Source organism: Pteropus alecto, unplaced genomic scaffold, assembly GCF_000325575.1.
Source record: "Pteropus alecto unplaced genomic scaffold, ASM32557v1 scaffold190, whole genome shotgun sequence".
In the NCBI taxonomy this organism is placed as follows: domain Eukaryota; kingdom Metazoa; phylum Chordata; class Mammalia; order Chiroptera; family Pteropodidae; genus Pteropus; species Pteropus alecto.
This window is the reverse complement of record NW_006430462.1, coordinates 4593691-4607378: the sequence shown is the minus strand read 5'-3', so window position 1 is coordinate 4607378 and position 13688 is coordinate 4593691. Positions and strand designations below refer to the sequence as shown.

At 50.0% G+C, this 13688-nt stretch overlaps 1 protein-coding gene across 2 annotated transcripts in view; it reads right to left on the bottom strand.

The window, feature by feature from the left end:
* The window catches only part of OSBP2 (oxysterol binding protein 2), a 162075-nt gene that overhangs the window by 63970 nt on the left and 84417 nt on the right, over positions 1–13688 (bottom strand). Inside the window, exon 1 of one of the 2 annotated variants that reach the window (XM_006904923.2) lies at positions 9038–9116. The exons of the other annotated variant lie outside the window; for it this stretch is intronic. Within the exon in view, the coding sequence (XP_006904985.1) occupies positions 9038–9116 (79 nt within the window). Of the gene's footprint in view, positions 1–9037; positions 9117–13688 lie in introns of those variants that run through there. 2 annotated transcript variants of the gene reach the window in all.

Genomic DNA, 13688 nt, shown 5'->3' with positions numbered 1-13688 from the left:
AAGGCGGCTCCTGGAAGGGGACCTGCTGCAGCCAGCTGAGCAGTCAGCCCCAGGTCCCCTGCAGGAAGCCACTACCCCGAACGAGCACCAGGGGTCATCTCCCCTCCTTCTGTGGAAGCCCATCAACTTCATTCCGAATGCCACCATGTTTCAGAGCCCCCTAAAAAGTTAACATTCCTTCCCCCATGCCAAGACCCTCTGTTGTTTGGGAAGGAGAGCGGGGACAGTGACCAGAGAGACAGCCTGGCATTTCCAACTGACAGCAAGTGCAACCAGCCCGTATTGATTACCAGCAGTTAACCTGCGGCCACTTGGGTTACTGGACTTCTCACGATACAAGCTACAGTTCCTCCTAGCCCAGGGCTGGCAGGAAGAAGGCTTGGGAGGGGGAGGTTAGGAGAGAAGTGAGTGAGACAAAGGTGAAAGATTCAGGGCAACGAGATGCTTTCTTTTCTGCCTGGCTCAAGTACACAGAGAGGAGTAGAAGAGCCAACTCTCCACCAGACAGAGCTGCTAGGGGTCAAGGTGAGGTGAAAGTGGGCACAGAAATGGTCATGGAGAAAAAGACAACTAACTCCAGGGCTGAGAAAACTGGGGAGGGTGCACAGCCAACAGTGGGCAAGAACAACAGGAGCAGGGGCTTCTGGTGGCCACAAGCGGCCCCACCACGGAAGCCAGCCCAAACTTGGATCTGGAGTAGCACTTGGAAAAGCTAAAAGGCGGATTCAGCACAGGCAGCCACTTCTAAACTGTCCACTTTCAACTAGATGACTCTATGGGATGGGGGCATGGTGGCCATCACGGGTGTATGACTCATGCAGTTATACAAGGTCGAAGTCAGAAGGGCCCCACACTTGGTTTAACACTCAGCTGTCTCTATCTTGAAACACTTAATAATTTTTGAACCAGGGTCCCACAAGTTATGGGGGTGGATCCTGCTGGGAAATGACAGTTCCAGGGACCATTTCTCTGAACCCCGCCCACCAAGCAAAGTGGAGTGATGCCAGCGTCCCAAGAAGTCCTTTCTGGCTTGGGTTCCAGCCATGTCTGACATAAACCAACTCCATAATGCTTCCCATTGGGTTTCCACACCACAGCCCTGAGAAGGTTACAGGCCAGACCACCTCTCAATGAGTGTCATAGGGAAGCAGTCTCACCCAGACTCAGTGATAACACTCTTGGGAATCTATTCCAGAAAGAAACACCGAAGAAAAACTTTACATGCCAAAGATGCTCAAGCAGCAGTTTGGTTTTGACAATCTGGGAAGAGAAATTCCACAGCCGTTCATCAGAAACACAGTAAGCCTGTGATAACGTGGGAAAGTGCTTACAGTCATGTGAAAATGATCTTTTTTTTTGCCCTGTATCTCAATGATGCCAAAAGGATGCTCACATAAAGGAAAAATACTGACTAAAAATACAGCCCTAAAAACAGTGACATGATGAGTAATGGAGTTATGGAGACACCACAATCCTGAACATCTGGAATTGTTGCCTTAACAGTAAATAACACTTAAAAGTAATGAATGTACAGGGGGACAGAGGGCTGGCCCAGATAAATGTCAGAGTTTAGCTGAGAACAAAGCATTGTGCGTGTTGGGGGGAGGTGAGGAGTGGGTTTGGGGAAGAGATTTCAGCAGGCAGATGAGCAGCTGCCAAAGGGTTAACGAGCTCAAAGTCCTGCTTCAAGGGCCTCATTCCGTGCAAACTGCTCTGTTTCCGATGTAAAAATATCCGGGAGGCGGGGTGGGAGGAGGGGTAGGAGGAGGGATGTACCCCAGGGGTTTAGCCAGCTGTCAGTTCTAGCCTCTCAGGAAAAACGTCTGTTTTCTAATCAGCATCCACCTACAGCCCCAAGGACGCTGGCCATGCCAGGCCTGGGAGGACTGGCCAAGGGCACTGCCCAGGTTGGTTCTGGTCTCTGAGCCTGTGGCCTCTTTCCGCCTCACCACGCCATCGAGCCTGAGCAGCTTCTATTTCTGAAGATGTGCGTCAGGTTTTATTATTCGACACACGCGTCAGAGGGAAGCAGGACATAAAAGGAAACATCTTTGGCAGCCTGAAGCCCATAACTTCATCTTTATTCATATTGTTCATCTATTTGATCAGATGCTGCTGCCCGTCTGACTGGCACTTTACAGGAAAACCAGGCGTCGGGGGAATGACTTGCGTCCGCAGAAGGCAGCGAGGTGTGCTGTGTGATATTCCCTGATGAAGTCAGAGGAAGTAGTACCTACAGCAAGCCTCGCAGTCCTGGGCAGGACTGGGGAGCTTCGGGACTCAAGTCTGACGCTATACTGCCAGACTCAGTTGGCCACTTCCAAACTCTATCCATTTTGCTGGTCACCCTGAGGTCTCCACGCCCAGCTTCCCAAGGACCTTCCAGGTTCTGTTCTCATTTTGGCCTGTGTCAGGCCCCCTGCAGGGTCATTTTTCTTGGCTTGGCATCTGGGAAGCCCTCTCTCTCTCTTTGCCTGGAGGTGATGGAGGTCACTGTGTAATCCTCAGGACCCACCAAACATTGCTCCTTAAAATATAAATGTTTACATTAAGAGCTGTTGCATATGGTTGAGCAGGTTGCTCACTGCACAACCCTAGGGGGCATCTTTCCTAACAGGTACTGTAGATTTGTTTTCGTTATAACATGTGTCCAGCAAATGGAAGAAAAGAATATTGCTCTGACAAAGTTAGTATGTTATGAGTTTCAAGATAAGTGGAAGTAAAAGATCTTGAGGAAGGAGTGCCCTTTTCTAAAGATGGGCTGGACCAAGTGGGCCTGTCACAGCCCTGCACATTGACCTATGAACAACAAGTGAACCAGCTCCCTACAGAGTGCAGGTTTCTTGGGGCCACTGATGGCAACAGAGCCCTGGCAGAGGCAGCCCAGGCCTGTCACAGCCTCATCTCCCTCTTGGTGCCAATACCCTCTTCACTGGCACGCTGTGTCTAGAGGGAACAAGTATTGAGTGCATGATTGGCTCCTATTATCTGCTTCCCCTGAGGCAGATGTCACTTCTGATCATGACCCTCTTTCCTCTCTGGTCTTCACAATCCAGCACAGCGGTCCACTTGCCACCCAGGGGCTCAGAGCTGGTGCAGACATGAAACCTGTTTGCTAAGGCGGGATTCTGCACAGCCAGTCCAAAACCCTGGGGGAGGCTTGCTCAGCCCACCTTTCCCTCCCCTCCTCCCCTCCTCCTGCCTTTAGCTCTCTACACTCCCCACCTGTAGGCCTACTGCCGACACACAGTGACATCCACATGCATGCATGTGTGTGGCCCTCTTCAGCGCCCCCAACATGCTGCTCCCTCAACCTGGGATGCCCTTCATGTAACCCACCCAACCTATCCCCTTAGGTACCTGCCCACAGAGGGGACTCTGTACTAGACTCCTTACCCACCTCTCTGGCCCCTGGTAGCATCTTTCCTCAAGAGCTCACAGATTCCTGCATACCTCAGACTGTACATTCTCAAATCTTCTCTCTATGGCATGGCCAGCACGTCCTATGCTGAGTTTAGCCAGCCAGAGCCATACCTCATCATCTGTTCCTTTCCAGGTGAGGCACTGGCATGGGGGATTAGAAGGATGCTAGCTAGGTTCTAGCCCTTCTGGGTTTCTGTCACCTGGCTGTGGACACTGTGTGTTCCACACAGCTGCTGGGACAATTCCTAGCACAGAGTGAATGGCTAGATTTTTCTGCTAAACAGAAAACACAAATTCTTCTGTCTTCTCTTACCATTTACTATTCTTCATTCTGACTCAAAAGCACCAAAACATTTGAAACTTCCCCCTGGCATTTAGCCTCTTTCAAAATAAATCCTTTCAAATCACCATACTTAACATCCCCCAGAAATTGAGCCCCTAGTCCGCCCACTGCGACCTCCACTCAGGACAGGCCTCTTGAGAGTCCAGCAGCTTCTCCGTCTATGACCTTCTTTCCTGGCCTTCCCTGCCCTTTGACCCTCCATCCCACTGTCACATGGTAAGTACTGGCAGAGCATGCAGGCTCCGATCCCACTTTTGCCTGTATGATCTTGGGAAAATCCTCAGTTTTCCCATTTGTAGAATGACATGGCCAATAATTGTTTTAGTTGCTACAAATGATAAAGATCCCTTTTGTGTGCCAAGGGCTTCCCATTTCCCCTCTTATTTCATGCTCCATCGCAGCCTTGCTCCATCAGATGGGGACAATGGACTGGTCTCTGCCGCATCACCCCTGGGTCTTATCTGGCTCTGAAGTCTGGACTTGTACCGTGCACAAGATCTCATAGTTGCCTTAGCAGGCTGGCTCACTGAAACTGTCCTTCTCAGCCTCTGTGAAAATTGCAGCAGTAAAATATTGTTCCCTCAGTGGATATCCACTTGTAAAATAATGTGCATGCATACAACTAGCCATACTTACAGTGAGAGATTTCCAAAAAGTAATAATAATGTGCAGCTACTATGTATCAGGAAGGGGTGGGAGTGGGGGGCTTTCATACATATTACTGCCATCCAATGCCATTACCACTCCCATCCTACAGTAAGCAGACAGAGGCTCCACCAGGTAACATGAATAAAAGAATGTCCTGTTTCCATGTATCACATCAAGCAACAGTGACCTTTCATGATGCCACATGTCCTTCCCTCCCTGGGTGCAGGAAAGACATAAATGAGGTAGATGCTACCCTGAAGCCTCCTCTCCATAAGCCACATACCACCTCCAGAGCCAGCAGAGCTCACGCCCCTTCCTGCCAACCTGTCTTTCTGATCCAGCCCACCAGTGCACTCCCACCTCTCGCCTGTGATGAGGCCCTGAGGCCTCACTCAAACCTAAATGAGCACCTGCCTGTTGCCATCCTCCACCTGCCCACGCATCCTCATCCTCCAATACCCAGCTGGGTGTCACCTCCTCCAGGAAGTTCTTCAGGATGTCCCAGGTTCACCTAAGAGCCTCCTCTACCCCATATCGCTGAGCTCCCCCGATTGTTCGAGGGGAGCCACTAACCATAGTGGGACCAGAAGAGGGGAGGACAGACTCCACCCATTGCTCCAGTCCTGAGTTGGGGCAGTCTCAGTGAACCAGGAGAAACCTCAGAGGAGGAACAGGAGGTTAAGAACCCTGGCTGGAAGGAAAACAGCATCCAAGCATGCATCTTGCCACTCGGCCTCAGATGGCCCCTTCCCTCCACTCACTTCTATGCTGCTGGGTGGTTATAGAATAGCAATTACATAAAAGTGCTGAGTGCTGGGGGTGGTGGTGAGGGCACATCACAGACACAGGTGAGATCCAGCCTCTAACCTTTAGAAGCTTACAGTCTCAGAGGAGGGAGGACTTGCATTCAAACAACTCGGGTCTGCTGCAAAAGGGAGCCCCCAGGAGAGGTCTGAGGGGAGGGGTCACCTCCGGCCTTGGAGGATGGAGAGGGAAGCTTCAGAGGGAACTGGAATGGGCACTGGGCCTGCAATGATGAATCTGATTAAAATGTGAGAGATGGGCAAGGACATTCGGCTGAGTGGGCAGAGCAGAGTGAGGCTGTACTGGGCGGGCTGTGATGCCAGGCCCAGTGAGGTGGCAGATGTTAATCCCCAGGCACATATTTGGAAAGTCGTTAGATCTGCGAGCCAGTCCCTCAGTTCAGGCCTTAGTCCTTCCTCCCAAGGACCCCACCAGATGCCAAAAGTAGAGAATGAAATAGCAGAGACCTTGGCAAGCCATCTCCAAAAATAGCCTACCTCTGACTTTTCAAAGGACCCTACATGCTATGGCAAGTCTCAGCTGATGTTCTCTGAGCCTTCTTCTCTGAGAATGGTACCTGTCCAAGGCCTCAAAGATACAGAAAACTGCATCAAATAAAACAAGCCCTCAGAACATTCGAGTTTCTGGCACTCGCATTCCTGATTCCCTCCTGTTTTCCTGATACACCACCCAGTCTTTGCCAAGCTCAGGTCGGCAATCCACATGGCTGCAGTTAGAAGATGGAGGCCGGCTGGTGGGCTCACTGGGGCTCTTTGAGGTCCCAGATGAGAAACTGATGACCTTAGCAGTGTCATGGGCAGGGCTGCCTAAGGCCACCTGGCCTTCACTTCTGGTAAGTCTACCTTGCCAGAGTGAGGGGTCCTTATTTTCTGCAATTTGAAAGCTTTATATTCTGACTGGAAAAGATGTAGAAATTGTACACACATCTGTGCACACATGTACACACACAAAGGTAAAAGAGTGAGCTGCCAAGGGCTGAATTCAGATCTTATAAGAGACCCTAAATGGGCATTTTCCCATGTGTAGCCCCTGTCTTTGAAGCAAAGAGACAGACACAGATAGACAAATTGACTGATAATTAGTAGGCATGGATACACATACTATTTCATTTCAACCTCCAGTCAGGTAAGTAGGCTTCATGCCATCTTTCAGATGTGAAAATTGATGCTCAAAAAGGCTAAGAAGCTAGCTGAAGGTCAGGAAAGTGGTGGAGGAGCAGTTTGAACATACCACTGCCTGCTGAGGAACAGTTTGAACATACCACTGCCTGCTGAGGAGCAGTCTCCTGTCAACAGACTCCCCACAGCTCCTTTTCACGTAACCAGGTCCAAGAGCAGGGTGGAGGTCAGCCCTTCCCAACCCACTCCTCCCCTCATTTACACGGGTGGGGGCAACTGAGGCCTGCAGAAGGGCAGGGACTTGCCCATGGTCACACAGCCCAGCAACAGAGTCTGGACAATAACCCAGGTCCCCTGATGCCCCAGTGACTCTATGGGACCCTGAGATTTAACAGCCCATGTGATGAACCTCCAGAAGCCTCAATGCTGTCCTGCTACTGAAATGGTCACTGATTGGACCTCTGTCCCTAGTCTCCCAGGGTAGGCTGTGAGCCCAGCTCCCCTTCAACCTGCCCAAAGAAGGGCTCAGGGGTATGATGCAATTTCACTGGGACCCTGTTCTAAAAGAAAATTTGCGGCCTCTCATTTCAATACCCTTTACTGTGTCTGAAAAGAGGAGGCCGGTCTCAACCTATTTGCATGCTGGGGATAAGGGCCCCATGCCTGTGCTTGCCACACCCACAGCATCAGGGGCCCTGAGGCTCCGACCTCCCAAAGCTGACAGCTAGTCAGGCCTTCTGCATTCCCCATCTCTGCCTCTCTCACTCTTCTCTCTTTAGCTAGAAAGGTTCATGGGCGCTGTCTTGCCTGAGTGTTTAAAAAATAGTTTTTGGCCAACATTTAAAAACTGAGAGATTTCCAGTTTTTCCTGAAAACTCCTCCATTCTGGTCTTCCTAGGCCCACCTTCACTCAGAGCTCCCAGGAGAGACACTGTAGTTTTCCCCTGGGGCCTTTGACACTGTGGGGCCGAGTCTGTGCTACTACTGACCACTGCACTGGCTCCTGGGCCTCCTCCTGCCAGCACAGCAAGCTCTGCTCCAGGCCCTGTTCTAAGCGCCATGCCCAATTTACCACCTCCTGAACCCCACACTCCCAGGTGCACAGAGTGAGAGAGACAGTGGCAGGAAGGGTAGGAAGGAAAGTGTGGACTGGAGGGGTCTGGCAATCAATTGGTCACCCTGTCATTACACTTGAGGTGCAGCTGCTTTGGTCACACGTGAGCTTCCCAACAAAGGTGAGCATCCCTCCCACAACCAGAAAGCAAGCGGATCCCCGCCCCGCCAAATGCAAATCTTCTAGAGTGCAACCAAGAAGATCATCAGGCAGGACAACAGAAGAAAAACAATTTAACGCCTAACTGATACATACTTTCTTTTCTTCTTTTTTTCCCTAAGTCTAAAATTCACCCTCAGAATAAATCCATTCACACTGATAACAGGAACATCATTTAAACTTTGCATAAGGAGCATAACTGCATTTGAAATGACAGCATAACCAAAATGAAAACTGGAAATTAAGACCAATCATCTAAAACTAGAAGACATACTTTAGACAAAATTCACTTGCAAGTTTCTTTAAAAGATTCTTAAGACAGAGCCATATGATTAGTTCCCCATGAAATAAATTTCAAATATTTACAATTACAAACACTCTAAGACTTCAGATAGTGTTTTCAGGAGAATTTGCATGGTTAAACCTGACTCCAGGGCTGAGGTCTGGAGTCTGCAAGTTTGAAGATGCCTGCACTGGGTGAGAACCTCATGGAGCCATTTGTGTGACCAGTCAGCAGGCAAAGTTAATGACAGGTTTATTAGAGATCAGAGAACACTGATTTCTAAAAGGAGCTGTTTCTAATAAATTAATTAGTGGTAAGTAAAATTAACTGCCTCTATGTCTTTAAGGTCTACAGGGTCAAAGAATCCCAATTTTCCCCCTAGAGTTCCAAATTATAATAGAAAACACTCATTAAGGTAAACGCATCAAGTTTAACTCATGCAAAATCTCCAGTAATAAAGATTTCAAGCATCAAGAATTGCATGCAGGGGCTTAATGAGTTTGCTTTAACCTTCAAACAGCTAAGGGTTTTCCTCCAATGCTGATAAAGGGCTCTTAGGCAATCGTGCCTGCACACCTGGGAGCTGTCATTTCAGGACCACCATCCTGGGGGCAGCAGCATCCTCAGGGCTGGCCATTATTCAAACCCAGGAGGACACTTACAGTGACTCTCTTGATCTGTCGCAGCTTGCTCAAAGGGCAAAGGGGAGGGAGTTAGGTCCTGCACTAAGCACAGCCTACACCTCCTTGGGTGGTCGAGGGCAAAGCCCTGTGGGCAAAGCAGCAAACGGACGCTGGAGAAAGAGGGGTAGGTGAGTGGATTAAACACGGACCGCCGCTTCCACCTTCTTTACAGAAAGCTCTGGATTATATTTCAGTTCCTTTTTGCAGAGATTAATGAGACATACACGTCTCTTAGCCGCAGCCCCTCTCCAAAATACCCCGCGAATCCGGAGCGCACTCCGGCTGGGTACGCGGACAGGGGTTCCCCGAGGTTCCCCGCGCTCCCCGCGCCGCGAGGGAGTGACATCAGAGGTTCGCTTGGATTGATCATGCAGCAAGCCAGGCGCGGGGCGTGCGTGCGTGGGGAGCCGGGGCTCTGGGCGGAAGCCGGGTAGCACTAACCCTTCTTAAATTTATTCAGGCAGCCGGAGCTGCAGAAGGAGCGCACGGAGGCCGTCTCCCAGCAGCCGCGTCCCTTCATCCCCGAGGCTGGGAGGCCTCCGAGCAGCCGGGCGCTACATGGCGCCGGGACCCGGGGCTCGCTCCGACGCGCGCACAGCTCGGCGGGCCGCCCGGCGGAGGTGGCGGGCGTTCGCGGGTCCAGGCGCCGCGTTACCACAATGCACCACTGCCGCCCGCCCGCCACCCAGTGCACGAGCCCGTTAACCCCGTCGGCGCCGCGGGAGCCGAGCGGAGGGCCAGCTGCACCGCAGCAAACCCCTTTCCCTCCCCCGAGTGCGCCGCCTCCGCCCACGCACAGCCTGCTTGCCGGTGTGACTCCCAGGCCACCCGAGACTTGGACGCCCGGCGGACTCCCTATTTAAACGTCACATTCTAATGCGAAAATCTGAGCGAAGGTGCCGCCCCCCTGCAGCAGCAGGCTTGGCCTTGCTTTATTTCAAAAAGAAAGTTGCCCTTGAAAGCCGAGTACCCGTGGGAAAGAGATGGCTGGGGACCTGATGGTGATTCCAGGAAATCGGGGTCACTTCTGATTTTGCTCGGTGGCTGGTGCACCTGTGTCCAGCCACCTGCAGCTACCTGTTCATTGTCTTGCAGGAAGGCAACAACAGGTGAGGCCCCAGGGGACTGGGCTCCCTTGAAGCTGCTACCACAGGGCTGCGGGAATCTGGGGACAAATGTCTGGGTACAAACGTCTTTCTCTGCCCAGACCTCTCTAAACACAATTTGCCTGGCCAGCTGTTTACAGGAGGACTTCTCCATGGAACGTCTGATGGGCATCACAAACCCCTGTCCAAATCTGAGCTCCGGATGTGCCCCCACCCTTCCCCCAGTCTTCACCACTCACTAGCGGCAATGCCATCCTCCCACTTGCTCTGGACAGAAACCTTGCAGTCGTCCTTGACCCTTTAGTCCCTTAGACCTACCTCCTACCTCCTGACAGCTCTGCACTTAAAATACATCCAGGACCTGCCCCCCAACACACACACACACACACACACACACACACACAGTTGCCACCTAGGCCTAACCCACTGTCATCTTGCCTTTGGACTGTTCCACAGCCTTCTCATCAGGTCTAGCTCACTTCCACTCTGGCCCCCACAGTCTATACTCAATACAATAGCCTGAGAGACCCTGTTCCAGTGCACGTCAGACTCTGGTCACTCTTTGCCTCTATAGTCTCCAAGTCCCCTCCTTCTGCTCCAGCCACACTGACATCTTGGCTTGAACACAGTTGCTGCAAGGAGCTGGCCGGCCCCACTTGTTGGTCTCGGCCCCCACTTTACTTTGTTTATGTCTTTCCCACTGGACTACAGACTCTGAGCCCTGGGACTGGGTTTTAGCCATTGCTCCATCCCCAACAAAGCCCTCACCCCACACCACCATCTCACAGGAGCATCAGTCAATCAATTTTCACCAATTTAAAGGTTTTCATACATACAACAAAGCTCCTGTTATAACATGTAATAGACTCAGAAAAGATAGTGCTGACTCAATACTTCCCTTCCAGGCCTTTGAAGCAACTGAGTACTCCGTCCACCTAGAGAATGAATCCTTAGCAATTGTGTTAGATTCACTGTCTCAGGGGATATAAGGCATTTAGCCACTTTGGCTCTTGTTTTTTTGGCTACAAAATGAAGACCATAATAATGACGCAAATGGCTGCCAGTGATGGAGTGCTGACTGAGCGCCAAGCGCTAGGCTGCAAGCTTTACCTGCATTTCCTCATTTAATCCCCGCAGAATAGTTCTGCTTGATAGGTCCCACCAACATCCTCTTTTATGGATGAGGAAACTAAAGCTTGAAGGTAAGATGACTTGCCCAGGATCAACACGTTTGGAACAGGCCTGTTCTGGCTGACCTTGGAGGCCACACTTTGAACCATGCTCTGTGGGGGTCCGTTAAGCAGAAAACTGCTCCTGGGGCTCCCAGAGGCCTTTTGAGGAAAAATGAAGTGAGATTGGAGCAGAATCCTCAATGCTTTGGGAGATGCTAACAGACATACAGACAAGTTTTACAGGACTTGCTTGTGCAAGAATAAAGCCAAACCAGCACATTTAATGAGATACTCTTGAGCATCATGGAATCTGGAAGCTGGAAGAATCTTTCGAATGCAGAGCCGTGCCCTCCATCTCGGAACTGAGGAAGGGGAGGGCAGAGGGCTGAGTGTTTTGTGTTGTCCTCACAGCAAGTGAACACTGGGGTCACTGCCCCTGTTTCCTTTGTCTACCTATCCTCCTCATCTAGAGCCAGGCCTGCCTGACAGCTGTGTAATGGAGAAGATAGGGAACAACACACAGCCAGGAGGAAACAAATAGTAAAGAAAAATATGAAGAAAGATCAGGCAGTCCTACTAAAGCAAACATACACGCTATTTCCTTTCTCTGTAATTATTTCATGCTATAAGTCACATCAAACAATGATCAGATTCTGCTCACGTGAAATACTTAAAAATCTACAACCTAGCCTAACAGGCACCCAAAAGGGTGACAATTTGTCCTTAAAGAAGAAAATATATTAGCTAGAAAGCTTTAGTTGACCTAGCAGCAAGAAAGTCAAGAGACCGAGCATACGATGACTGATGGGTAATTTCAACCATTCTGCTAGCTGTCCTGGGCCCCAAATAAGTTTCCCTCCCACCCACGTGCAAGTGAGGCTGAACCCCAGCCCCTCTCCTGTCCCCCATCTGCATTCATGCATCGAAGGCATCTCCTAAACAGCTCCAGATAAACGGCCCCAACACTCTAAATGTGACCCTCTAAAACCAAGTGCACTAACTTTGCGACCTTCCTGAGGCCCACTTACCCAAATACCCTCTGCTGGTAACTCTGGAGGCAGCTGCGACCCCTTCTCTAAGCTATATCTGACCTCACATCAAGACCGGCTGATTTGGTCACAAAGTCTTTGATATCCTTTCATGTCTATGGTGACTACTTCCCTTGTCAGGTCTCACCTGGGTGCTGCTACTGCAACGGCCTCTCTAGAGACCAGCCTCCTCACTTCCACTTGCTACCAGAACAGTTAATCAGACTCAATTTCTAATATCTTCCCTCCTTTGCTCACTATTATGACACACACACTCTCAACTAAAATTCACATATACATATCCGTGTGTGTCGGGGGTTGGAGGGTGGGTATATCTGTTGTCCATCCCAGTACTGGAGGCAACAGAGAAACAGGCTCAGGAAACTAGCAAGAGGCCTCGGGGGGTCATGTGACAATACACTAGAGGAACCGCAAGCGGTCTATACCCTCTAGCCCAGTGTACGCAATGGGAAAGGAGCCCAAGGCTCTGCATCCAATGTCATTAGTTGCTAAAATCTAGGTGCAACCTAAGTGTCTAACAGTAGGTGAATATTTATTTCATCAACTTCATGGAGTATCACAGGGCCATTTAGACTCAGTATATGATGGCTGTGTAGAAATAAGAAACTTATTGTACTTAAAAACAAAATGCAGGGAGGAAAAAGGCAAATTATGCAATATAGTTATAACTGTGTGAAAACTATGCATCTATGGAAATGTTAAAATAATAGGACCACAGGTGAATTTCCTTGAGTCTGGGCTCCTGGAATGCCCTGGGCTTCTTTCTTTCCCAGGACCTAGCAAGCTATGCTGGGCGTTCCTATTTACTTATCTCCCATACCAGACTGTGAACTCAATGAGGGCAGAGACTGTGATCTTTTCTCACTATTCTCAGCCTCTAGTGTGGCCCAGCACATGGTAGGCATGCATTGAATAAATGAGCATGGAAATAAACAGATCGATCAATTGATCAATAAATCAATTGATAAAAACAACGTAATCACTCATCAGAAGCCCTATTTGGCCCTGCCTACATACCTACAACACTTTCTTGCCTTCCCAAGCTTTCCATCACTGGCCCCACGCCTGACCCCTCTTGTGCACGATACTACACAGCCCCTTTCCCTCTGTACTAATGCCCTTGACTAGACCTTGACAGAGGTGAGCACAGGCTGGGGAGTCCTGCACAGCCAAGACCTGATGGTGGCTTCCTGACCAGAGTTGGCCACAGCCCTCCACCAATGTGGGAATTAGGGACCTCTGGTTCCCCCTCTGGGTCTCAAGCTTATCACAAATGAGGGGCTTGGGCCTGTGGAAGAGAGGTGCTGACCTTCTCCATGTTGTCTATTGAATCAAGTTCTCCAAGGGTCTGTCTAGCGTACAAATTCCTCGTGAGGATATCTTAAGAATGAAGCCCTTTAAAACAGCAGTGTTCTAAGAATAGCCATGCATAGATACTGAAAGCCATCATCATTAATAAATGATTCTGCACTAAAGCCAACAAATTAATTTGAGAGCAATTTATGATAATGTGTTGCTAGGCGATTAAACTTCTGAGGGAAAAAAATTGCAATTTATCATTGACTATTTTAGATCAGAATAATGGAAAAGAGGTGAATGCACCATTCAAGTCAGTTTGAAAAAAAAAAGGCAAGAATGAGACAGATTTCCCTAGGAATGGTGCCCAGGCCTGACTCTGCCCATACGTACCCTCTGTGGCCAGGGGCAGTCAGAGAGGTGGAGGCCACCTCTCTGGGCGCTGAGTCTGGAGTGAGCGGAGCTGCAC